At 48.7% G+C, this 26,416-nt stretch overlaps 1 protein-coding gene across 1 annotated transcript; it reads right to left on the reverse strand.

Moving 5' to 3' along the window:
- Nucleotides 1-493: 493 nt before the first annotated feature.
- Cd4 (CD4 molecule) lies at nucleotides 494-26,385 on the reverse strand. The gene is made up of 10 exons (XM_059256902.1): nucleotides 26,276-26,385; nucleotides 16,491-16,585; nucleotides 16,224-16,385; nucleotides 6,561-6,719; nucleotides 5,975-6,211; nucleotides 4,908-5,243; nucleotides 3,102-3,299; nucleotides 2,459-2,583; nucleotides 2,106-2,173; nucleotides 494-1,745 (listed from the first exon to the last, which is right to left on the reverse strand). The coding sequence occupies exons 2-10, from the start codon at nucleotides 16,537-16,539 to the stop codon at nucleotides 1,715-1,717; spliced, it is 1,365 nt and encodes a 454-aa protein (XP_059112885.1). The 5' UTR covers nucleotides 16,540-16,585; nucleotides 26,276-26,385; the 3' UTR covers nucleotides 494-1,714.
- Nucleotides 26,386-26,416: the final 31 nt, after the last annotated feature.

A 26,416-nucleotide genomic window follows, 5' to 3' on the forward strand; every position in this document is an offset into this window, starting at 1 on the left:
GCAGCTAAAGCCCCAAAGACTCCTGGGTCCCCAGAGAAGTACATGCCCCCCCCCCCCTCTCTCTCTCTCTCTCTCTCTCTCTCTCTCTCTCTCTCTCTCACACACACACACACACACACACACACACACACACACACACACGAAGTGCATTTTAATTATAGTCTTTATTTTTCTGTCAGCTGAGGAAGCAGGAGTCAGGAGTGGGTACAAATAAAAAGTAATCAATGAGGAGCCTGGCAGCAATTGAGGGGTGGAGCAGGGGGGGTCTTTCTGGAAGAGGCCATCAGAAAAGAAAAGAAAGGAACGAGGTTGGGAGGAAAAAGGCAGGGTGCTGAGGCAGGAGAGTGAAAGAGGCCTAGGAAGCTGAGAATCTGAGAGAAACAGATCAAGACTGGCAGGAGAATACTATAACCCTGGTCTCCCTGGATGCGTGGCAAGGGCTGAGGATCTCATCAAAGGACAAAGGACCCCCCCCCCCCCAAACATAGCTCACTCTCCGGGCTCTGCATGCAGTGAGTGGCAGGTCTCTGCACGGTGGGTTCTCTTGGCCTTGCTCTAAGTGAACTGGGGTTTTGCCCTCCAGTAAAGGAGTCCACAAACATCAGTGGTCAGGGAGGGATTCAAACAAGAGTTGCTCCTCTATCCTCTCTCGATCTGGACACAGGCCATCCTGTGGGTGCTGTGCTCCTGTGCTTCCAAGGTACATGCCTGTGACTAGCTCCAGAGATCTCCCTGCCATTCACCCCTGTGTTACAGAGAGTGGCTCTAGCAATCAGGAGCCCTGGGTTAGTCCTGACACCCACACTAGTTACCTGTGCAACCTGGGGTAGTCATTCAACCTTAGTTCCAGTTTATTGGAGGTGCTCGGTCATTTCTGCCATCTTGGTCATCACTGCCAGCTCGTGGATTTCAGTGTGTGTGTGTGTGTGTGTGTGTGTGTGTGTGTGTGTGTACATGAGGGCCACGGCACATGAGTGGAGGACAACTTTTGAGAGTCAGCTCTCTCCTTCCATCCTCAGGGATCGAACTCAGGTCCTCAGGTTTGGCAGCAAGAGCTTTTACTGCTGAACCATTTTACTTGCCTACATGTAAGGTTTTTGAAAGGCTTAAATACCAAGGACATTAAACTGGCTGATACATTAACTACAGATAAGTGTGTAGCTATGTGCAGGGGCATGTGGCCTGCGTGTGTGTTGGTACACTGGCCAGAATGTGAGCCCAGTCTTGCCAACACAAAGTGAGGAGCAGGCAGCACGGGAAGCTGAGGCTGATGTCAGCAGCTTGGGGTCCACATCTGTCCCCGAAAGGCTGTGCGATCTCCACAAGCCTCCACTCAGTTCGGTCCCAGGGCCCTCTCTTGTAAAGTGTGCTGTGTATTTCCATACACCAGCCCACCATCTATGCCCGGCTGATTCTGTGCACTGCCCTTAGATCCAAACAGACAGCTGGAAAGAGGCTCTGAACAAGAGTCAGAGAAGGGCTGAGGTCTTGGTGAAAAGGAAGCTGGGAAAAATAAACAGTGTGTTTAGTTGTCTGAAAAGTAGAGAGCAAGCTTACTTTGAGCTTGGGAATAGAGGGAGAGAAACAGTGGCCAGTTACGGAAGAGGAGGCCGGACGGAGGCTGGAGGCACTGCGTCTGCTACATTCATCTGGTCCACAGGCCTCAGCAGACAGGGCAAGGCACAGGTGGTAGGCTGCCGGTGGGGCCTAGGCCTCAAATGAGATTCTGAGTCTTCTGCATCCGGCTGGAAGAAAGAAGAATAAGGGGAGCAAACCCACCCTCCCAGCCTCTCGGGATGCTACGGCTTCCATGGCTCCCAGAACCCACTTTCCTCTGGCAGCACAGGGGTACCAATGGACATCGCTGCAGCATCTGTCCAGACACACCACAGGCCCACTCCACCTCTGCCAGCCCTTTCCCCAGGTCCGTTTTCCACTCTCTCTCCATCACCCCATCTCCTTGCTCCTTCCCTTCCTTCTCAACTCCTTCACCTTACCTCCCTCACCAGTTTCCTTCCTTCCCTTTTTCCCTCTCTCTCCCCCCTCCTCTTCCCCCCTCCTCTCCCCCTCCTCCCTCCCTCCCTCCTCTCAGCCCAGATCCTTACTGGGGACACTGGCAGGTCTTCTTCTCACTCAGGAGCCTCTTGATCTGAGACATCCGTTCTGCCTGGCGCTGCCCAGGGACAAGGAGAGGAGTTGTGAGGGTCCCAGTCCTCCAGGAGGGAGGTGCCCCTCGGAGGGGGGAGAGGGGGGAGCTGGCAGAGAAGAAGCATTCACTGTGGCTTAAGCCACCTGTCTGTCAGCCCTGCAGACAGAGGCAGGGCCTGGTCTGCAGTGAGGAACTTCAGGGGCTAGGCGGGGAGAGCTAAGCCAGCCGCAGCCGGTGGCAGGGTGCTCAGCCTCATGTACAAGATACTGTGCTTGAGGGCCCAGTGGGGGGTGATGGGAGCCCACTCACCTGCTGGTGCCTGCACTTGACACAGCAGAGGATGCAGAGCCCGATGAAGGCCAGAAAGCTGAAGACGCCCCCCAGCACAAGAGCCAGGAACATCGGCTGGTCCTGCTTCAACCCTCTGGCTGAAACTGAGAGAGAGAGAGAAAAGTGCGGGGTGGGGGTGGGGCTGTATTTGGCTGGAGATGTAGCTCTGGTAGAGGGAGCCCTGGGTTCCATCCCAAGCACGATCAAGAAAGAGAGATACTCAATGCCTCCATCTAGGGACAATCTTACCTGTGGTCCCAGATCAGAGAGAAGAGCTGAGGACACAGGATTCTCAAAGGCCACCAGGCCTTCCTTGGGAGTACAGTTTTTTTTCTTACACAGTTCTCTAGAGAGCTAGAAGTCAGGGGCCTGAAGTCAGGCCTGTGTGTTTATTTAGGTTTAGAGGGAAGCCATGGAGGAGGGCAGCTCTTAGCCAGAGGAAAGCCTCATTCCTGGGCTCTATGGAAGTGGGAACCTGGAACTCAGGACCTATGTCTTCAGGCCACTGTACATAACCCTCCATGTCAACGGAGCTAGGGAGCTGGGACTCTGGGTCATCTTGACTAACCCCTAGGAAGATTTCACAGTTGAAGAGGCCAAGGCTTAGGAATTGACTCCTTACCCTGGATATCGGAGCTTATCTTGACCTCATCCCCTTCGGTCAGTTGACACTGCCACAGCCCTGCCTCAGGGTCCAGCATTTCAACCACCTTCTCCTGCCTGGAGACCTTGTCCTGGTTCTCCAGCTTCAGGGTCAGCCTCATCTTGGGGGAGGCAGGTCCCCTCACCTCACAGGTCACAGTGTTGTCTTTCTGAGCCACTGCAGAGGAAGGAGAAGCAGAGACCTGGAGCCTCTTGCTCGGGGGTTCCGAGCACTTTCAAGCTGTAAGTGAGGTGATTCAGTAGAATGGGGGAAATGATCCTACGTGTGAGTGGTCGTTTAGCTTCTTGGATGGTATTTTCATGTCATTGTCAGGGAGAAACAGCCTGGGAGTGAGCTATCCTTAGATTTGAACCCAAAGTCGTGTTGAACCATATTTCCTTCTTGCTGAATGTGATCGGTACTCTGCCAGGCCTGGAGTCTGCAGAGGCACACACAGCGTGTCCCTGGACAAACTGCTTAACCACCAGCACCACCGACGATAACGGAACGTCTGAGTGCCTGAAGTGTTTGATTGGGGCCTGGCATAGTGCTGTAAGTGTCAGGGTTAGTCATTGCTATTTGTGGAGCTGGTGAAGTGACGAGTTAAGGATACAAATAACTCATTGATGTTACAACCATTACTATGTGCAAAGACTTTGTTCCATATTAAAATGATGGTGGGGTGGGAGAGATGGCTCAGAGCTTAGAAGTCCTTCCACTCTTCCAAAGGACCCACATGGCAGCTCACCACCATAACTATAGCTCCAGGGGATCTGATGCTCTTCTGACCTCCTCTGTCATGACATGTATGACATATATTCTCTCTCTCTCTCTCTCTCTCTCTCTCTCTCTCTCTCTCTTTTTCTCACACACACACATGCACTCACTCACACTTGCATACACATACACACACACACACACAAAAAAAAATGAAAATAAATCTTAAGGGGCTGGAGAGATGGCACAGTGGTTAAGATACTGGTTGCTCTTCCAGAGCATCTGGGTTCAGTTCCCAGCACCCACATGGCAGTTCACACCTGTTTGTAACTCCAGTTCCAAGGCTTCTGACACCCTCACACAGATATAAAATAAAATAAAAAATAAATAAATAAAGGCAATGGTGATGCATGCCTTTAATGAGGCAGATCTCTGAGTTCAAAGCCAACCTAGTCTACAGAGTGAGTTCCAGGACAGCCAGGGCTACCCAGAGAAAACCTATCTCAAACAAAACAAAACAAAACAAAAAACCAAAAACAAAAAACAAGAAACAAACAAAGAAAAGGTGAGCATTCAGGTCTGAGGTATCCAAGGGGATCAGCCAGGGCCACAGGCTGTCAGGCAGAGAAAGAACTAGATCCTGGTTGTTAGTCTAAGCCTTGGTAGAGCCAATGTCGGGCCAGATGTTGGAGAAGGACTGTGGATTTCAGCCTCAATTCAAAGCCAGCCCAGGACTGGGTGCCGCTCAGTAATAGTTTGTGCATAGTATGTATGAGGCCCTGGTTTCTGTCCCCAGCACCAAAAAAAAAGAAGAAGAGAAAGAGAGAGAGAGAGAGAGAGAGAGAGAGAGAGAGAGAGAGAGAGAGAGAGAGGGAGAGGGAGAGGGAGAGGGAGAGGGAGAGAGAGAGAGAATCAAGCTGGCTCAAAACCTGGAGACTCCTTCATCATTTAGCCAAACAAACAGGGTCAAAGCATCCTCCTTTGGGGACCTGTCCAGCCATGGAGAGCCCCGGACTGACCCCCCCTCTTCATTTTACCCAGCATGCCCTTTTTCAGCCCACCACTCACATTTCATCACCACCAGGTTCACTTCCTGATGCAGTGTGCCTTTGGCCAGAGTTAGAGTCAGGTTTCCGGAACCGGCACTCTCTAGCGAGACCTGGGGTATCTTGAGGCGGAGTGGGAGGGATTCCTCCATCTGGGGCTTGAGGTTGTCCCTGGTCTTTTGCATGGACACCTTCTTATTCTCCAGGGAGAAGTTGATCCAGGGCTGTGGGGAGGGGGCCTTCTCTGCCCTCCACCTCAGCTCTCCCCGCAGATTTTCTTCTCCAAAGTTAAGTGGGAAGGAAAACTCCACAAGCCCCCCTTCATTCTTATAGACTGTGGTAGATGTCTTCTGGAAACCTGGAGGTAGGAAGGGAACAGGAACAGAAATAGCCCTGAGTGAGGAGGGAGAGGAGGATGAGGGAGTATATGGAGGGGGGCAAACTTATGGCACAGGGGATCGGGTCAGTCTACCCACCAAGGTTGTTAATTCTCTCTCCTTGGGACCCCTGGAGTCCAGGAGTGACTTGACCTCTGCTTACCATCCTTCACAAAATAAGAGCCAGCACGTAAATAAGGCTTGCTGTGTGCCAGGCACTAGCCTGGATGCTGTACATTGTAGTTCTTTTGTTTCGAGACAGGGCTTCTCTGTGTAGCTCTGGCTGTCCTGGAACTCGCTATGTAGACCAGGCTGGCCTTGAATTCACAGAGATCCACCTGCCTATGCCTCCTGAGTGCTGAGATTAAAGGCGTGTGCCACTGTGGCGATATTTCATTTGTGCTCTAATAAATAAAGTTTGCCTGAAGATTAGATCAGGAGTTCAAGGCCACCCTGGGCTACATGAGATTGATCCAGTCTAAAAGAGAAACAGAGCCAGGTGGTGGAGGCTCACGCCTTCCTTCTTGTATACTCCTTAGGTTGCTGTAATGGGCTCCTGAAGGGGGAAGGGACCTCGGGACAAACCTCAGTCAGAGAGGGGTCTGGATACATCCCTGTCACCCACTCCAGCAGCTCCCAAAACCAACTGAAGGGAAGAGGAAGGCTGGGAGTTCCTGAGCCAGAAGGAGGCTGCAAGGAGGGAGCCTCTTACCCAACACTGAGATGTTTATATCAAAGTTATTCTTTTGCTGGCTCTGGGTTACGGTGCAGGTCCAGACGCCGCTGTCCTGAATCCTTAGGTTGGGCATGGAGAGGGTTTTAGAGCCCTTGACAATTCTGTTCCCAGGGACTCTGCACTCTATTGAGGGCTGAGTGACCTTGGAGCTGCTATCCAAGGTAAGGGTCAGACTCTGCCCCTGCAGCAGGCGGGTGTCCGGACTGGCAGTCACTGTGGAAGAAGCAGATGACCTGTATCACAACACACCATCCCCAAGGACAAAGAAGAAAGGAAAAACGAGAGTATCTTTCCACTGTCCCCTCTCCCAACAGAGCCTCCCCTCCTAACTCCCAGCTGCCCATTCCCAGCACAAGGCAGGGTTCCCCTCTTTCTCCTCTCCCTTCCTCCTGTCTCCTTCCTTCCTCCAGTTCCTTCCCCCTGCTTTCCTTCTCTCTCAGTCTTTGTCCCTCCCCCATTAGCCAAGAGGAACAGTTCGACCCCCTGTGGTCTGTGAAATGTCATCAGCTCAGAAGTGGAAGGGAGTAAGGCGGCATCTGTGTTCCCAGGCTACCCCACTCACCTCTGAACACCCACAGCTCCACCTCTATCTTCTTGTTCTCCACCTCACAGATGTAAGTCTTTGAGTCTTCCATCTTAAGTTTATTGATGACAAGAGGAAATGATCCTCTGTCCCATGCAGCTTTTTTAGAATCAAAACGGTCAGACCCATCAAATGAACCTGTGAATAGAAGCCACATAAAGGAAGTTGAAATGCTCTGGTGTCCTAGCATCCCTGCCCAGAACAGTGCCCACAGCTATTGCAGAGTCTTTACTTCACCCCTCAAGGAACCCCAGACTGACGAGAAGGCCTATCGTATCTATTTATATGTGGGAACAATATCCTACTAGCTTAAAAAATATTATAAAACAATATGCTTATTTGGAGAGCACCCACTCACAGGCAGAACACTTTACATGAACCATCCCCAGTTATCTTCACTCTGATTCCAGGAACTACACACTGTTTCGCCTACAGTGCAGATATGGACCCTGTCACTCAGAGTTGGAACAATTGCTCAAATTCAAACATCTTAATAATTTGTCATAGCAGCCAGAATTATTAATGTATATTCAGAACTAAATACCTCCCCCAAAGATATCTTTTGGTTTCCTCCTCTTCGAGGCCTACTTGTCTGTCACAGACACCTTTGTGAGCATCCTGGTCATTCTGTTTCTTGTCCTTCTTCTTGGATTTCTCTTGCTGCTGCTGCTGCGGGACTGACTTCCAAAGCAATGATTAACAAGTGTCATCCCCTGCCTAGGACCAAAGCTAGCAGCTTCCACTGGACACTGCCTTCTTCACACCTCTGTCCACAGGCCACCAGCTGGAAACCTCCCCACCAGAAGTCTTGCCTTGCACTACTTCCTTACGCCACCTGCCCTTCCTGGAACGTCCTTCCCCCACATCCATTTTCCTGTATTTAAACTTCTTTTTTCTGTGGCTGGGGAGACGGCTAGAGAGTGAGAGCCCTGCATCACGAGGACCTGAGCTGGAAACTCCATCCCCCACAGGAAAAGCTGGACCAGGGTCACCACAGCAACCCCATCGCTGTACAGGCCAGAGACAGGAAGATCTCGGGGGCCTGCTGACCACCAGATTAACTCCAGGTTAGTGAGAAACCTCATCTCAAAGAAATAAGGGGCAGAGTGGTAGAGCAGGACATCTGATGCCCCCCTTCGGCTACCTACACACTCACATGCACATATAGCACACACACACATTAAAAAGAAAAAGAAAAAAGAAAAGAAATATTTTTGCCATGTTAGAAACTGAACGCAGAGGCAAATGCTCTACCACTGAGCCACACTCCTGGCCTGCCTATATTTTTCTTTTTAAAATAATTTTATTTATTATTGGGTGGCTCAGTGGATAAGAGTACTTTCTGCTCTTTCAGAGGACCTGGGTTTGCTTCCCAGCACTCATGTGGAGGCTCACAACCATCTGTAACACCAGGAGGATCTGACACCCTCTTTTGGTTTCCATAGGCATCAGGCACGTGCATGGTGCACATACATACATGCTGTCAAAACACTCATACACGTACAAGAAAAAATAAATCTTCAAAATTTTTATTTATGCTGGACAGTGGTGGTGCATTCCTTTAACCCCAACATCGGGAGGCAGAGGCAGACAGATCACGTGATGCAAAGACTTGTACCACCCTGCTTGTGGTTTTTCCCTTTAAAAACCCCTCACCCTGAGAAAGCTCAGGGTCATCCTCCTCCACCCACTGCGACACAGACAAAGCCTGGACTTGCTAGTTATTAATAAACCCCTGTGTGTTTTGCATCAGATATTGGCTCTGTGGAGGTCGTGTGTGTGTGTGTGTGTGTGTGTGTGTGTGTGTGTGTGTGGTCACGACGCCAGCACAACAGTGAGATGGCTCAGCAGGTAAAAGCTCTTGCCGTGAGAGCCTTACTACCTGAGTTCAATCCCCGAAACCCACAGTAAGAGAAGAGAACAGGCCCCCAAAAGTTGTCCTCTGACCTCAACACATGCGCAGTGACTCCCAGAACATCCATATACACAAATACACACACTGATGATGATGATGACGATGATGATAAAAACAACAATAAATATTTTAAAAATAATGCTTTTTAAATGCAAACCAAAATTTAGGTACAGAAATCATAATTAGCTGGGTGTGACAGTGCACTCGTGGAATCCCAGCATCTGGAAGGCTGTGCAGGAGCATCACAAGTTCAAAGCCAGCCTAGGCTACATTGGGAGTCGGAGGCTTAGTAGGCTGTATGGTAAGATCTTATCTTGAAATAAAAATCATAATCATAGTATTATTAAATATCATGCTATGTCAGGTAAAACAGTAATAGCATCTGGAATGGTAGTGGCTCACGCCTATATTTCCGCCATTTGAGAGCCTGAGGCAGGTGAATTACTGTAGGTTCAAAGGCAGCTTAGGCTACCAAATAAGACCTTGTCTCAAAAAACAAAATGATAATGGTTATTGTCTTAGTTATATTGCTGTGAGGAGATACCGTGACCACAACAATTCTTATAAAACAAAGCATTTAATTAGGGCTTTGCTTACAGTTTCAGAGACTTAGTCCATTATCACCATGGCAGGGAGCATGGAGTCGATCACAGCAGCACACAGTGAGGCATGGTGCTGGAGAAGTAGCTGAGAGTTCTACATCCTGATCCACAGGCAGCAAGGAAAGAAAGAGACTGGGCCTGGCTAGCATGGACTTTTGAAAACTCAAAGCCCACTCCCAGCGACACACTTCCTCCAACAACAAGGCCACACCTCCTGACTCTTCTAATCCTTTCAAACAGTTCCACTCCCTGGTGACAAAGCACCCAAACAGCCTATGGAGCTATTCTTATCCAAACCGCCATGGCTGTGTGTTAGAGGACATTATTTGATGGACTACTAGAGTTGGCCCTAAAATGATACTTTTTGGTTTTTTTTGAGCTGAGGATTGAACCCAGGGCCTTGCACTTGCTAGGCAAGCGCTCTACCACTGAGCTAAATCCCCAACCCCTAAATGATACTTATATATAATATTTCATGAAATGGGAAATGTTCATAACATACATCTCTTTGTTTGATTGTTTTTTGTTTGAGCCAGGGTTTCTCTGGGTAGCCCTGGCTATCCTGGAACTCAGCCTGTAGACCAGGGTGGCCTTGAACTTGGAGATCTGCCTGCCTCTGCCTCTGCCTCTGCCTCCCAAGTGCTGGAGTTAAAGGCTTGCACCACCACTGCCCGGCCATAACATACATCTTAAAAGCTGCTTTAAAATAATCTTTGTTTTCTCGGGTTAGTCATTTAAACCACAAAAATCCCTCAGACTTCACACTTCCACTTCTCTGTCCGTCATTCTAATTCTAGCAACAGTTTGGTACAGGGTCTTCCACACCTGTTTCTTTGCTCATGCAAACATGTTCACATATAATCAATGTTCCAATTAAAATGGGGCTGGAGAGATGGTGCAACAGTTAAGAGCACATACTACTCTTGCAGAGGATTTGAATTGGGTTCCCAGAACCCATGTCAAGCCGCTTACAACAGTCTGTGACCTCAGCTCCAGGTTATCTGATGCCCTCTTCTGGCATCCTCCTGCAACTGCACTCAGACACACTCATACACGGTTAAAAACAATCTTTCCAAGGGATTATATGACATATTTATTGATCGGCTTTCACTTTGTAGAATATCCTTGACATGGTCCTTTATAGGTGGAACTCTTTCTTTTTGTTTTGAGTTTATGGAAGCCAATCTTATTCTAGTTTGAGATGTAGACTCACATGCAATTGTAAGAAATAAGAGTGTGAAATCCTGTCTACTCTTTCCCAGCTTATCTCAATAGTTACGTCTTACAAAACTGTGGTACTCCAGGCAGAGGCAGCGTGCACCTGCCTTTAATCCCAGCACTCGAGAGGCAGAGACAGGCAGAGTTCAAGGCCATCCTGGTCTACAGAATAAGTTGCAGGACAACCAGGGCTACACAGTGAAACCCTGTCTTGAAGAAAAAGAAAAGAAAAAAAAAGAATGAACAAAAGAAAGAAAGTTAAAACACCCTCTTTTTCTTTGTGGACCTTCATCCTTTCTGTTATTCATTCCTATAATCTGGAATTTCAAGAATGTTATCTACTGTTATTTTCTCCCTTTTTGGAAGTACTGTAGATTGAACCTAGGGCTTCACTCATACTCCACCACTGAGCTACAGCCCCGCCCTCAACGCTCTCTGTTAATAAATGTTTGGAAGCTGGAAATAAAACTCAGTGGTAGAGCACTTGCCATGCATGTGGGAGACTCTAGATTCAAACCTTCAGCACAGCCCAAAATAAGCAAATACATAAATAGAAATAATGGCCAGACGTGGTTGCACACATCTTTAATCCCAGCACCCAGGAGGCAGGTGCAGGGAGGATTTCTATGAGTTCAAGGCCAGGCTGGTTTACATGGTGAATTCCAGGCCAGCTGGGGCTACAAAGTTAGACTTTGTCTTACAACAGATAACAATAACAACAACAATAGCAACAACAACAATAATAATAATAACAATGTGTGTGGACTGTTATGTGTGTAGACCATTCTAATATGTACAGACTGTTATAATGTGTGCAGACTGTTACAATGTGTGTACACTGTTACAATATGTGTAGGCTATTATAATGTGTGCCGATTATTACAAAGTGTGTAGATTGTTACATGTGCAGACTGTTACAATACATGTAGACTATTATAATGTGTGTAGATCATTTATACCTAATGTAATTGTTGATATATTAGGACTTGTGCCTGTTACTTTATTTTAGTTTTTTTATTTTTCTGTTTTGTTTTGAGATATGGCCTAATGTAGCCCAATCTAGCCTCAAACTCCTTCTGTAGCTAAGAATGACCTTGGACTTCTGATCTTTGTTCCATATCCCAAGTCCTGGTGTTGTAAGCCTCTCAGGCCCAGACTACGGTGTGCTAGGCGTCTAGCCCTGGGTTTCCTTTGTGCTAGGGGTCTAGCCCTGGCTTTCCTTTGTGCTAAGGGTCCAGCTCAGGGTTTCCTTTGTGTTAGGGGTCTAGCCCTGGGTTTCCTTTGTGCTAGGGGTCTAGCCCTGGGTTTCCTTTGTGCTAAGGGTCCAGCTCAGGGTTTCCTTTGTGTTAGGGATCTAGCCCAGGGTTTCCTTTATACCAGACACTCTACCAACCAAGCTACATCCTTCAGCCCCGTGTTTCAGTATTCCTTTTCTTGCCTTCCTAGAGTTTGATTAAATGTTGTTTTAAAAATCATTGCGGGCTGGAGAGATGGCTCAGTGGTTAAGAGCACCGACTGTTCTTCCAGAGGTCCTGAGTTCAATTCCCAGCAACCACAGGGTGGCTCAACTACTTGTAATGAGATCTGGCGCCCTCTTCTGGCCTGTAGGGACACATGCAGGCAGAATACTGTGTACATAATAAATAAATCTTTAAAAAAAATCATTGCATTTGCGCGCGCGTGTGTGTGTGTGTGTGTGTGTGTGTGTGTGTGTGTGTGTGTGTGTGTGTAAGGAGGGAAGGAAGAAGAAGGAAGGGAGGAGGGAAGGAAGGAAGGCTGGACATTTAGACATTCAGAACTATGTTATAAGAGTTTTTTGTTGTTAGTTTCTTTAAGATTTTGTATTGTTCTGGGTGTGCTGGCACAACCCTTTAATCCCAGCACTCGAGAGGCAGAGGCAGGCTCAGCTCTGTGAGTTCAAGGTCAGCCTGGTCTTCATAGCAAGTTCCAGGACAGCCAGGGCTACATAGAGAGACCTTGTCTCGAAAAACCCAAAAATCCAAACCAAACCAAACAAACAAAAAGATTTTGGGGTTGTTTTAAACCTTTTAACTGACTCCTTTTGGCCAATATTTGTTCAGGGGATGCCCCTCCTTATCACTGCAGATGGAAGTAGAAATCCAAATTCCTTCCATCATTGTTGACCCTGGAGGGCCATGCCCCTCATTACTACTAGGCTGAGCGGAAATGCCAGCCTGCACTCTGATCTCACCCATATTGTAGTGTGGTGGTCTCATTGCTGCTGGCTGATGATGGAAGTTCTAACTCTCCACCAGCAGCCCCTGACACCACCCTGCAGGAAGTGGTGTTCTTGATTGTCGGGTGGGCTGAGTACCCAGGCTCTTCTGACGCTTTCTACCAGGACTGTGGGAGCCTGGGGCAGGCTGGCATGGATCAACAGTGACTCTCAACTTCACCCCCTAGGGCACCATCCTGGTGGAGGTGTTTGGACACTCCAGTCCAGTCTCAAGAGGAGGAAGTGTGGCTCCTTGCTCAGTGTTGGCATGCATTAGGGAACAGACAGAGTGTTTCCTCTGATGTTTGGCTGAAGTGCAATAATTATCATGGAGGCTTTTGCCTTTCTAGATTGTTCCTTCCCTAGTCTCTAGTGAGTGAAGGCTGCCTTCCACTGAGGTCCATTTGTTCCTGTGCCTGTTCCATATGTCTAGATGACCTTGGGCTCCTGGTCTACAAAGAGGTGAGGCCTGTGATGTTGGGAACCGGATTCTTACTACAAAGTGGCGAAGGACTTGGCTAAAGTGTGCGAATTTTCTACTGTTTTGTGTAGGTAGACTTTGCAAATAATGAAACTGAGTATTTAGCTGAAGAGATTTGTAAGCAAAAAGGACCCAGTCTTACAGATTTGGAAAATTATCAGTCCACTCGTATTCTAAACATGAGGATGTGTGTTCCAGTCACCAAGAGTTCATGGATTGTATGGGCGGAAACACTGCTGGTTTGGACTCCGGAGTCATAAAATGATGGCAGGGATGCAGTGAGGGAAGGCTGTGGACTCCTTGATTGGAAGGGCAGACAGTAGAGCGACGTAGGGATAAATGTGAGCTGTTTTCAAAAGGAGGGAAAATCACCCCACCGGTGATTCAGGGATTATCAGAACCATTATCACAGTTTCAACAGGCTGACTGGCCTCTGCCATGGGGACAGGACTCCACCCAGCAGAGTCCTGGGCACAAATCTAGCCTGGAAGCAGATTATGCTGACCTTTAAGATCTAATGAGCCCATGGGTGATGGTGCAGGCCTCTCCCAGCACATGACTGTCTGAAGGCAGAGGCAGGTGGATCTGTGCATTTGAGGCCAGCCTGGTGGTCTTCAGAGTGAGTTCCAAGACAGCCAGGGCTACACAGAGAAACACTGTCTTGAAAAACCAAAAAGAAAAAAGAAAATCTCTAATGGAACTCGCCAAGGTCTGGACTTCTTAGAAATCCAGCACCCCTTCCTTCTTCTCCATTTCTTCTTCTGGGATGGGAAGTCGTCTATCCTGTGCCTGTCCATCATTCTCTTTTAGGAGCACATGACTTGTCTAGTTTCATGGGGTCGTAGCTAGAGAGAACGTTTGTCTCTGAATGAATTCAAACCCAGTGATCTATGTAACACTCATGTCAAGTTCGAATGGCATCTGATGAAACCAGGAGGGGGGATGGAGGTGGGGGGTGGGGGGCGGGGTAGGTCTTTAGGAATGAGATAAGATTTGTGGGGGGGATGTATCTTTGTTTGTTTGCTTTTGAGACAGGGTCTTTTTATGTAGCCCTGGCTGTTCTATAACTTGCTATGTATACTAGGCTGGCCTCAGACTCACAGAGATCTACTAAATGCTAGGATTAAAAGTATGTTATCTCCATGCCTACAGAGATAAGTCTTGTTGAAAGCCAGGTCTGATGACCACCTGTAATCCCAGAAGGAGGGTTATTGGGAGTTTGAGACTAGCCTGGATTACTGAGTAAGATCTTGTCTCTAAACAAGTGCCCCCCCCAACACAAACACAAAATAAAATAAGATATTTGGAGCTGGAGAGATGGCTCAGGAGTTAGAGCATTGACTTCTCTATCCAAGGACCCAGGTTCAGTCCCCAACATCCACATAGTGGCTCATGACTGTTTGAACTCCAGTTCCAGTGGACCTGACATCTCCTTCCACCCTCCTCAGGCAGAGGCTGCACACCTTTAATCCCAGCACTTTAGAGCTAGAGACAGGGGAATCTCTGTGAGTTTGAGGCCAGTCTGTTCTACAGAGATATTTCCAGGACAGGTAAGGCAATACAGAGAAACTCTGTTTCAAAAAACCAAAAAAAAAAAAAAGTATTTGCAAAATGTGCTCAAAGACACAAATTATTCACTGGAGATGCTCTTGTTATAACAAAGCTGAAAAAAAGCCTAAATGTCCAGCAGTATGGAATTAGTCAAGTAAATCATAGTGGAGTTGAATAAGGAATTAAGCAGTTATGGAAAAGAAATGAGCTAGAAATACATATCTACTTCAGATGACTATAAATATTTTTAATTTTTTAACTACATTTACTAGTTTCTTTAGAGCGTGTGTGAGAGTGCTCACTCACACGTGCCCCAGAGTACAAGTGGGGCTCAGAGGACAAGTTGTGGTCATGAATTGGAAGTCAGGGTAGCAGACGTGGCAGTAGGCACCTTCAACGGCTGAGTCATCCCACCAGCCCAAGCGTATGTATTTATACACCTAGAATAGAGAATCATCTTTAAAACACCTGTCTAGATATCAAGCAGGATCGGATTGCCTAGAACACAGCATTCTAGAGGAGGCCCTGGGCTAGCACTCCAGTCCCAGCTCTGCCTCTAAGTGGGCACGAAAGCTTGGGGTAGGGCCTCAGCTGCCTACCAAGAAGACTGTAAGTGGACTGCAGCTCTTTCCCAAACTTCAGCCCTTCAGACATTGCACGTGGTTTAGCCAAATGCATCTACTTTATACAGCATCTTAGAATGAACTCGGGCGTGCTGTTTGCTTGTTGTTCAGGGTTTCTCTGTGTAGCCCTGGCTGCCCTGGAACTCGCTCACAGTATGTTCACTTTTTTTTTTTTTAAAGATTTATTTACTTATTATGTATACAGAAGAGGGCACCAGATCTCATTACAGATGGTTGTGAGCCACCATGTGGTTGCTGGGAATTGAACTCACGTCCTCTGGAAGAGCAGTCAGTGCTCTTAACCTCTGAGCCATCCCTCCAGCCCAGTATGTTCACTTTTAAGATGAAATAAATGAATTTTATTTGTTTTTGAGACAGTCTTGGCATATGACCCCGGAACTTATCACCTTCTTGCCTTAGTCTCCTAATGCTAGCATCACAGAACATGAATTTTTGTTTTTGTTTTTGTGGGGTTGTTTGTTTTGATTTTCTGAGACTGGGTTTCTCTGTGTAGTCCTGGCTGTCCTGGAACTCATTCTGTATCCTAGGCTGACCTTGAACTCAGAGATCCACCTGTCTCTGCCCCCCGAGGTGCCGAGTACACCACCACCTCTTGACTTTTTTTTTTCTTTGTTTTTGCTGGGAAATCAAATCCAGGCCCTTAGATGTTCTAGGCACTCTATATCACTCACTAGCTGTTGCTTTTGATGGGATTAAACCCAAGTGTCATATCATCTTCATGGCCTACAGTAATAATATTTTTGAAATCATATACTTTATATGATGATTTTCCACTGTCCATTAAAGTCATGGATATTAAAAGAACAAAATTAAGATTCTACCAGAAGCCATTTGCCATCAACAGCTGGAGAAAGGAAATCCCAGAATAGAGAACCACTGAGATTTTGTCAACCCTAGCCACCACAGAACACTGGACTTCCTAGGAACAGATTTCCAACAACAAGTTCATTCAACTCACTGTTTTCCTCCCCGAGTTGGGGGACAGGGAATCCTACCTTTAGTCATAAAATTAGTCTGATGTCCCAGAATCCTCGTCTGGTCAGGGAGCTTCCAGAAGAACAGATGGTTCTTCTGGGAACCTTCGCAGGGCAGTTCTACCGAAGCCCCTTCTTTGCCCAACACCACTGTCTTCCCGTGAGTGAGAGCTGGGAGTTGTACTGGGTAGAAAAGGAGGTCAACGTTTCCACGGTCTCCCTCTGAGCGTCTCCCATCCGCCCACCTCCCGCACCATCTGCTGCTGGTCCTCCAGTCTGAGAACTTACCCAGCTGCAGCGCCAAGAACAAGTGCCTAAAAGAGATTCCTCGGTTCATTGTGGCCTTGCTGAGATGGACAGGCTGAATTGCTGGGGATCTGAGTCTGGGAAAATGGCAGGGGCAGAGGAAAATAGAAACCATTACTCTTAGGCATTCCTTGGGCCTGGAGCACACAAGAGCTTTCTCTCTCTCCCCCCTCAGGACCTTTATAACCAACCCTAAGAACCTTATTTGTATATGCTAAGCAGGCACCCTGCAGTAATGTACCACAAAAGTCCGTGCCAAGTTAAGACTGTGTGATGTTGGTAGCATAATAGCAATTTTAACATCCTAAGCAATAGCAGCATATAACACAGACACAGAAGAAAGTATATGCATGGGTGTCAAATACAAACTACAGTTTCAGGCACTTCCATGAAGAGTTACAGTCTCCTACCCTGGCACAGAGGTACACATGTGTAATCTTAGTACTCAGGAGGCTGAGGCAGGAGGACCATGAGTCCAAAGCCAGCAAGGACTACATAGTGAGACCATATCTTAAAAGTAAAACTAAAGGGGCTGGAGAGTTGACTCAGCAATGGAGATCATGTGTTGCTCCTATGGAAGACCCAGGTTTGATTCCTAGCACCCACATGGCAGTTCCATCAGTAACTTCAAACCTCGGGGATACAATGCCCTCTTCTGACCCCAGCAGGCTCCAGGCACCCAGGTGGTGCACATACATACATGCAAACACCCATACACATAAAATACATTTTTTTAGTAAAGAGAGAGAGAGAGAGAGAATTCAAGGCCAGCCTCAGCTATATAGCAAGTTCAAGGCAAACCTGGGTTATATGAGACCCTATCTCAAAGGTGGGGAACCTACTAGTCTTTTAATAAAAGTAATTACAGCCAGGTGGTAGTGCACATCTTTAATTCCAGCACTCAGGAGGCAGAGACAGGTGGATCTCTGAGTTCAAGGCTAGCCTGGTCTACAGAGCAAGTTCCAGGACATCCAGAGCTATACAGAGAAACCCTGCCTCAAAACAAAACAAAATTAAAAAGTAATTATTTCTGATCTCTTTGCTTAAGAAACACTTAGTTTTGAACTGGTCAGTTGATAAGATGTTTACCATGCAAATGTGAGGTCTGGAGTTTGGAACCCAGACCTCACTTAAAAGCCAGGAAGGCACTTATAATCCCAGTAACTGGGAGTCAGGGACAGAGGATCCCTGGAGCAAGCTGGCATAGATACCCATACCCACCCCCAATATGCTAACTCAAACATACATACTTGCTCACACATAAATCTTGTTATGAGAGACAATATTATGAGTGGGTTTTGTTGCTTTGATAATTATTTAGAGCTTTGGACAAGTAGCTCATAAAAGAGCTATTAGATTCTGATAGAGAAACATTTCTTTTTAGTTTTGATTTCTGTCCTGGTTAGACTTGGGTTTTAAAATTATAAAGGTTGGCTGGAGCAATGGCTCAGCCATTAAGAACACTGGCTGCTCTTTTAGAGGACCTGGGTCCAATTCCCAGCACTCACTGGTAGCCTGTCTGGAACTCAGTCCCATAGCACCAGATACACACATGGTGCACAGACACACGTAGAAACAAAACATCCATACACATAGGACATTTAAAGTGCAAGCATAGACTGACAATTTCATTTCGTGTAAATAAAATAATATAGGCATGTACGTACATGTACATACACACACACATATACATATATATATTTAGGTCCAGGTTCAGGAACTTTGTAAACCATTTTCAGATACCTTTATTTCACCTATAAACTGGATCACCTTTACTGATATTGTAAAAATTGTTTTGTTTTATTTTTTCCCTCTGGTGGGCCTAGAACCTAAAGATTTCCACATGCCAGGTAAGTGTGCTATTACTGAGCTGCTCTCTCAGTCCTGATAACTGTAATTTTCAAATATTTAGTATGTTTACAGATGGACCTTGTACCCAGGCTGCGTCATTGGCTTCTTTGTCCCTTTTGTGGTACTAGGGATGCAACCCGCCCCCCCTTGCACGTGCCAGGCAAGAGTTCCATTACTGACCTGGATCCTCAGCACTTTGGGTTTTGTTGCATATCCTGCCTGCTTGCCAAAAGCAGAGCTGCTCCAAGACTGAGTGCCACTGACAGCTGAGGCCCCGTCAACTTTAAACACACTCCATCTGTGCAGAACTAGACCCGGTCACGGATGCACAGAAGCTCATGAGGCCACAGCCTTGCCTCTCCCTGAGGAACTATGGGTAGCAGACAGCTGGAGGAGGATCAGTCATGGTCCTCAGTGGTGTAGACACTGGTAGCTTGCCCATGCATCAGATAGCTCCAGACCCATGCTCTGGGGCTACCCTAGTTAAACTGGGTGGGTCAAGAAACAACATAACCAAAAAGACACGAGAAGGGGACTTGCTGGGAAGAGGAGAGTAGTTGACAGGGGTGGTGAAAGGTAAGGTGGGGAGGGTGAGTGACCAGAATGCGTTGTACACATGGACAAGACTGTCTAAGAGAAAAGCATCAAACGGGAAACAAAACACATTACTTACTGAAGTGAGCAGGGGTAGCTGTTATTAACTTACATTTTTTTACTTTGTTTACTTATTCATTTATCTATTGTGTATGTAACACTTGCGTGGCAGTCAGAAGACAACCTGTGTGAGTTCCTTAGGGGTCTAGACAGACGACAGGCCTATCGACAGGCAGGCACCTTTACCCACTAAGCCATTTCACCAGCCTGGTTTACTCATGTTGGGCCACACACATTAGTCAAGTGCTCTACCACTAAGCCCCTGGGGTGACGGTGGCAATGTTTTCATAAAAAAATTCAAAAAAATTAAAAATGGGGAACGCAGCTCAGCTAGTAAGTGCCTGCCTGGCATATGTGAGGCCCTGGGTTCGGGAACATCAGGTGAGTTAGTGGTACCAGCTGTGGTGGTACATACCAGTAATGCCAGCACAGGAGGCAGAGAGAGGCAGGAAATCAGGAGTTCAAGGTCATCCTCAGCTATACAGACAGAGGCCAGTCTGGGCTACGTGAGACCCTGTCAAAATTTTTTCAGATGTTTTTCAATATTGTGCCCTGGCCAATAACTTCCTTGTGGATGGAAACAGAAAACGATTTAAGAAGATGTCCAAGTGATGGGGACTGAGACAAGGGGCCAGAACAGTATCTGAAGGTCCTGGAGTGCAGGCTAAAACCCTGGGACTTGACCTTGGAAGCCTGAGAACCAGCAGTTTTAGGTAGAAGGTGGTTCTGGTTGTAAAATGGATTCCTCCAGCTGCAGGATAAAGGATGAACCTGAGAAGGCAAAGCTGTGATTCTAGGGAGGGGACACAATTTCTCTAAGACAGCTGGAAGGTGCAAGGGAGCTGGGGGACAGGGTGTCTGTCTGTCTGTCTCTCTCTCTTTCTTTCTCTCTCCCCTCCCCTCTCCCTCACACTCTCTTTTTCTTTTCTTTTCTTTTGTTTGTTTGTTTTTGTTGAAGACAACCTGGAGCTCCTGATCCTCCTGCCCCGGACCTCCCAAATTCTGGGATTACAGGCATGTACCACCACCTTGCCTGGCTTCAGATGAAATCCTCAGGACTTAGAGTCATACAGTCAGACAGGCTGAGAGACAAACCAAACAAAACCCCAGAAGGTTCGCTTCCTGCTCAGCATCAAGTCTGGGTCACCAGGAAGATAAGGACTCTCTCCTGTGGATGAAGACAACAGTTGAGGCTGTGGAGGGGAGGAGGGCAGCAGACCGGCGTGGGCTTCGAGGAGGGGACAGCATTACAGTAGAAGAGCTGAGCCATAGCTGGCCTGGAACTCACTATGTAGACCGGGCTGGCCTCGAACCCACAGAGATTTGCCTGCCTCTGCCTCCCAAGTGCCGGAAGAGTGATTCTTTGCTGCAACATATCCAGGAAATATTTGAGAAACTGAGTTTGTAAGAAACAGATCCATGGGCCCACCCCAGACCTGGGGATCCGAAGTGGGGGATGGGGTTAGTCATTTGCGTTTTCACAAACCTCTAGAAGACCCAGACATGCTCATGACTTAGGGGGAGGAGAAAGGGGAGGAGCATTCTGGGTCCCTCAGCACTGAGGTGTGGGGGTGTGCTGGATGTGCTGAGAACAAAGAGCTTGGGAGAGCAGGTGCGGGGAGGGGAGCGGGAGAGGAGGGTATTGGGGCCTGACAACAAATAACAGGCTAGCGGGGAGGGTTGAGACTCGGTTCTGGAGGAGCCTGGAGCCACTGTTGACCTCTCTCTCTCTCTCTCTCTCTCTCTCTCTCTCTCTCTCTCTCTCTCTCTCTCTCTCTGTTGACCTCTCTCTCTCTCTCTCTCTCTCTCTCTCTCTCTCTCTCTCTCTCACACACACACACACACACACACACACACACACACACACACACACACACTGCAACTCCGGGGCCCAGGCTGTAAGTGGGCCTCAGGGAAGTGATTGTTTGGGTGAAACTCCCCAGGGATCTGGTCCAGAGCTGGCGAAACAAGATATTCATGAAGACTTCTTTTTAATCATCCTTTCTCCCAAGCCCGATGTTCCCTTCCCCTGGGTCCACCCTGGCCGCCATGTCACCCCTCAGCAATCTGCCCTCTCTGAACTGGCTCAGCTCCCTGTAGTCGCTCTCCCGGCCATGCCCCATTTTCCTCCTCAAGACAGAATGATTCATGTAATCCGTTCCCCGACAGCCCGAACAGTCCAGGCTGCCTCAAGCCGTCACAAGGCTGGCACCAGTGGGAGCTCAGAGACTGGACAATGTGCCTGCTTAGCTTAAGCCAAGTAGGATGGACGGAGAACAGTGACTGGATGATGCGTCTCACTGCATGCAGTACACTAATTCTGCTTCTTAAGTGGGTCATTGAAGGCTGGGGATGTAGCTCAGTGGTACGGGGTTTGCTCAGCAGGCCCTGGGTTCCATCCTCGGTACCACAGAAGTGTAGCCACAAGGAAGGAAGGGGGGGGACCTGAGGAGGAGGGAAGAGAAGGAAGGCCAGTCACAAGTGTATATTCACACCCAGCCCTGGCCCGGATGGAACCAAGTCGTCCTCATCCACACAATTTATTCATTTCCATTGTCTGTGCCCAAACTCCACGGAAAGGGGCTGGCTGCTATTGACCGTGTCCTTTGGGCTTCCTGGCCCTCTAGGGACCACTGGGGGTGCCAATGGGAAATGCCAAAGGAGATGGGAGTGTCCCAGCAAGAGACACTCTTGTGTTTCCCTACTCTCTCTCTATGCTCTGGGTGTTCACCACCAATGGCTGTGTGCGTCCACCCTACCTCCACCCTGTCCCATCACCACCAATGGCTGTGTGTCCACCCTGCCTCCGCCCTGTCCCATCACCACCAATGGCTGTGTGTGTCCACCCTGCCTCCGCCCTGTCCCATCACCACCAATGGCTGTGTGTGTCCACCCTGCCTCCGCCCTGTCCCATCACCACCAATGGCTGTGTGTGTCCACCCTGCCTCCGCCCTGTCCCATCGCCACCAATGGTTGTGTGTGTCCACCCTGCCTCCACCCTGTCCCATTGCAACTGCTGTCTGTCCGTCCTTATCCACAATTTGGGCTCTTCCTGCTTCCAGAAACACCATTCTTGCCTGGTTGGTCTTAGCCCTGTCCCTGACTCTGTAATAACTCCTTTTCTACACAGTCCCTTGAACCATCTGAGGTAGGTTTCCTACTGGGCTCTAATACATAATTTTTTAAATTATTGTTGTGTTATGAGAGAGGGGGAGGAGGAAGAGAGAATGTCAGAGGATGCCAGCTCTCCCCTTCCACCTTCACTGGGGTGGGGATTGAGCTCAGGTCATGACGCTTGACTTTTACCCCCTGGACCATAGCAACCCCAACTACACAATTTTTTAAATTATTTATTTTTACTTTATATAAATTGGTGTTTTGCCTGTAAGTATGTCTGTATGTGGTAATCAGATCCCCTGGAACAGGAGTCACAGACAGGTGTGAGCTGTCATGTGGGTACTGGGAGTTGAACCCGGGTCCTCTGGAAGAGCAGCCAGAGCTCTTAACCACTGAGCTTTTGCTCCAGCTCCCCATATACATAATTCTTGACAGGGATGTACCACTCAGAGGAGATGCTAGAGGCGTTTGGAGGAAGCTAAGAAATAGCCGGCCGGGCGGTGGTGGCGCACGCCTTTAATCCCAGCACTCGGGAGGCAGACCCAGGCGGATCTCTGTGAGTTCAAGGCCAGCCTGGACTACCAAGTGAGTTCCAGGAAAGGCGCAAAGCTACACAGAGAAACCCTGTCTCGAAAAACCAAAAAAAAAAAAAAAAAAAAAAAAAAAAGAAATAGCCCTGTCCCCTTCCTCCACGGGCTGAAAGGAATTTTCCAGAACCTACCTAAAACACAATAGATGCTTCAGATGGATAGACAGGTAGATGATAGATACACACACACACACACACACACACACACACACACACACAGAGAGAGAGAGAGAGAGAGAGAGAGAGAGAGAGAGAGAGAGAGAGAGAGAATAATTTTTGTTTAAAACAGGAAGCTAGAAGGAGAAGTTGTCAAAAGATGTGTCTTGGAAAGGTGGGCATGAAACTCGTCACTATAGTCATGAGGGGTGCTTGGCTCAGTTAGCTCGGGGTGGGGCCTGCAGAGCATTTAAGGGAAGGGTGTGGCGTGAAGAGCTGTAGCGGCAGCCTAGCCCCGAAAGGGTTTCCTACTGCCCCCCACCCCCAGCCCAGATGGAGAATCTTTTTGAGCAGATGTGTCCTTGGAGTAGAAGTTAACAGAGAAAGTCTCTCTCCCTCCTAGGGATCCGAATCCCCTTGCCCTGGTAAAGATGCTTGAGGAATGAGGGCGTCCCTGGCTCTTCCCCAGATGGTAGCCACTTTCTCCCCCTCACTCCCAGACTCTGCGGAGAGCTATCTCTGTCCCCAGCTCCTGGCATCACCCCAGTGCACCCCGGGCTTTGGCTTAGTGGAGGAGGCTGTGGGTTTCCAGCCACAGCCGACTTTGGTGCCTTACGCTTCCGCTGCCACCCCAGAGACCTTTGATTCCCACATCCTCAGCCTCCCCAGAGGCGCTCTGCCTCGCAGCATCCTGTGTACATCACCCCTGGGAGAAGCTGCAGGGACTGACTGACTGCAGTGTCCCCTCCCCCTCTCGGCTCACATCTGCATTTCTGAATCTCTCTTTTCCAGGCGTCTGCTTCAGTCCTCAGCTCCTGGGGTGTCTCCCTCTGGGCTGCAGCCACTGCTGTTCTTGGCTCCTTGGGGCTCCCCTGTCTCTTTTTCTCTCCTCTTTCCCCTCTCTTGATACCACTAAGATCTAGTTCTTTCTACACCGTAAACAAGCAGCCTGGCTTCCTGCAGACCAGCAGGTCTTTCACAAGCTTTGATCTGAGGCGAAGCTGCAGAGGATGGGCTGGACCCAAGGGGTGGATGTGAAAGGAACTGGGCTGCCGAGTAGGAGAGACACAGTGAACAGAGAACAGTAGACAGCTTTTCTGGAAACAAAACAAAACACAGAGGTCTCAAGGGAAGGAGAACGGGGCTTCGAAAGCCATTAAAGCAACAGCCACCTTCACAGGCTCCACCAACACACAAAGAGCACAGGGCCTGTCAGAAATGATGGAGGAGAGGCATAGAAATGAAGGGACTCGGAGAGGCAAGAGGCATGCCGGGAACACAGAAGAGGCAGAGAGGGAACACACAAGGAGCGTTATCAAAATGGCAATACATACCACACACCTTTCAGGGTGCTTGAGGTTCCTGCCACCCTCACAGGGCCCCCAGAGATGGGAAAGGAGGCCACAGTGCCGGCACAGCCCCACCACAGCGACAGTCTGTGGTCCCACAGGCACTTTTATCTTCCCCCCTCAGGCCCCAGTCAGCCCGCTCTAGCCCAGCCATGGGATGTGCCCCCCACCACACACCCTTCAACTCTGGCTGGCTTTGTATAAACTTCCTAGAGATGTGACCCTCTAAGCGACCCTTGTGGTTCAGTGGCTTCAACCTCTGCCAACCTCTCCCCTGCCTCAGATGCCCGCAGGCTGGAGGGTGGGTGGGGTGGGTGGGGGCTCTGTACCCCCTCCTGCCCTAGTCTCTGAAAGGTCTAAGCAGAGCTGTAAACAGCACTCAACATTGGCCCTACAGAGGCCCACCCATCTCCATCCTCCCCACACTGATCTCATCGCCCATCTCCATCCAAGTTGTTCAGTCCAACGAACATTCACTGAGCGTCGAAAACGTGCCACACCTGGCCACCCAACTCCAGCCACTGTGGCCGGGAGCAAGACCCAAGGCCACTTCGAGTCTCTGCCTGGAGCTGGGTGATGGTCGGGGGAGAATGTGTATTTCGAGGCAGGCCTCTACAGTGAGTGTCCGGGGTTGAAAGGGGACAGTGGTCCCTGCATATCTGACTCCTCAGGGGCCCTTCCCTCAGCCCTGCAGGGCGGCCATTTTGTATCAACCCCCAGATCCAAGACAGCACCAGAAATCAGAACAAGAAGTAGCAGTGGTCTCCCTCATCAGGGTCTTCTCCCTGCCTTGCTTGCCCCCCACCAAAAAAAAAAAAAAAAAACAACTCTGTGCCCCGCAATCAGGACATTTGGAAAGTACTACTCCGTTCAGCAGAGTCTTTGAATTATCAAAGAACCTTCTATTTTGAAGGATCAAACTGAACTTCAGGGACCCCTCTCCAGGAACAAGTCTATGAACTGAAGGACATTCGGGGCTCAGCATGACTTCCTGACCATGTGGCGCTAAGAGATGTGAAGGGTCTGACTGAGGGTGTGGAGGCAGGGGGCTAGAGTTGGATAACTCACCCCATCTTGAGAAATAGAGTCCTGCTTCATGCCCACTGCCCACCAAGAGCACCAGGGTCTGTAGCCACAGCTCTCTTAGGATCAACTGTTCTGACCACATGTCTACCACAAAAAGTACCCACTTACAGCTCTCCAGAGGTAAGAGTCCAGTTTTGATACTTTCTGAGAATCTCACTCCTCCGTTTCCTAACTCACAGTAACTGAAACAGGGTTCCTTTCAAAAATTCTGAATATCCATCCAGGCATAGTGTGCCTTGGTCCCAGTGAGTGGGGAGGCTGAGGCAAAAGTGTCCCCAGAGCCCAGCCTGAGCCTAGGCCAGCCCAGGTAACATACGTAGTGAGATCTCGAAAACAAAATACAAGCCGAACTCCTAAAACTTCACAGAAAAAGACAGGAGTTAGAGAACTCTTACACACACAAGAGTCACAGAAAGCATGTGGTTTAAACTGTTCTTGACTCCGTGATGCTTGGTGAAGGTCTTTAGTGGCGGTTTTAGAAAAACTGCATGTAGTCCCCCCTGGTCTCCTCTTTCTCTGTTCATTTCTTATGTCTCCTCCATAGTCAACACCTGTTCATCCTCTCTAATCGTTCCTCCTCTCCGTAACTGTCTCTGCCTTTTCTTTCTCCCCAGCTTCACCTCTCACCACTGCCCCGGCCCCAGCCTTCTGCTGTCTCTCTCAGCCACTGCCTCCCTAAGCTGCACTCTACTCAGGGTACCTCAGCTGAGCACCTGCTGCTGTGCTGAGCACTGTATGTGCCACGGTGGGCAGGCGAAGATGAGTACGGCTTGCTGCTTAACCTTTTGAAGCTCACGATTCCAGTAGGAGATCACTGTTTTCATGACCTATCCTGAGAGAAACGCGTGAGAACTGGGCCACAGCTAGGAACAGAGAGTCGCATCCAGAACATTCCGGCGCATCTGCCGCCATGCTTGCTGCCCCTTCCAGCTCCTTGAAGGAATGAAGCCAAGCGCGCCCCTTACCTCTGGCCAGCCCGTCTTCCCGCTGCTTCTTGCACAGGTGTGTCTGTGTGAGGGTTCGAGGCTCTGCAGACAGGTTCCTAGTGAGGGAGAGAGTTTTGCTATGTCTTCACAGATGTTCGTAAGTGAAGAAACAGGAAGCCT

This window comes from Peromyscus eremicus, chromosome 3 (genome assembly GCF_949786415.1).
Source record: "Peromyscus eremicus chromosome 3, PerEre_H2_v1, whole genome shotgun sequence".
NCBI classification, from domain to species: Eukaryota; Metazoa; Chordata; class Mammalia; order Rodentia; family Cricetidae; genus Peromyscus; species Peromyscus eremicus.

What these genes read in the sequence shown, in the direction of transcription:
- Cd4 (XM_059256902.1), bottom strand. Translation starts at nt 16,539, where the DNA reads ATGAACCGAGGAATCTCTTTTAGGCACTTGTTCTTGGCGCTGCAGCTG. An exon ending in GACTAATTTTATGACTAAAG is followed by an intron (nt 6,720 to 16,223) that starts GTAGGATTCCCT and finishes TTCTATTCACAG; the next exon opens with GTTCATTTGATGGGTCTGAC. An exon ending in GGAGCTGTGGGTGTTCAGAG is followed by an intron (nt 6,212 to 6,560) that starts GTGAGTGGGGTA and finishes CTTCTTCCACAG; the next exon opens with TGACTGCCAGTCCGGACACC.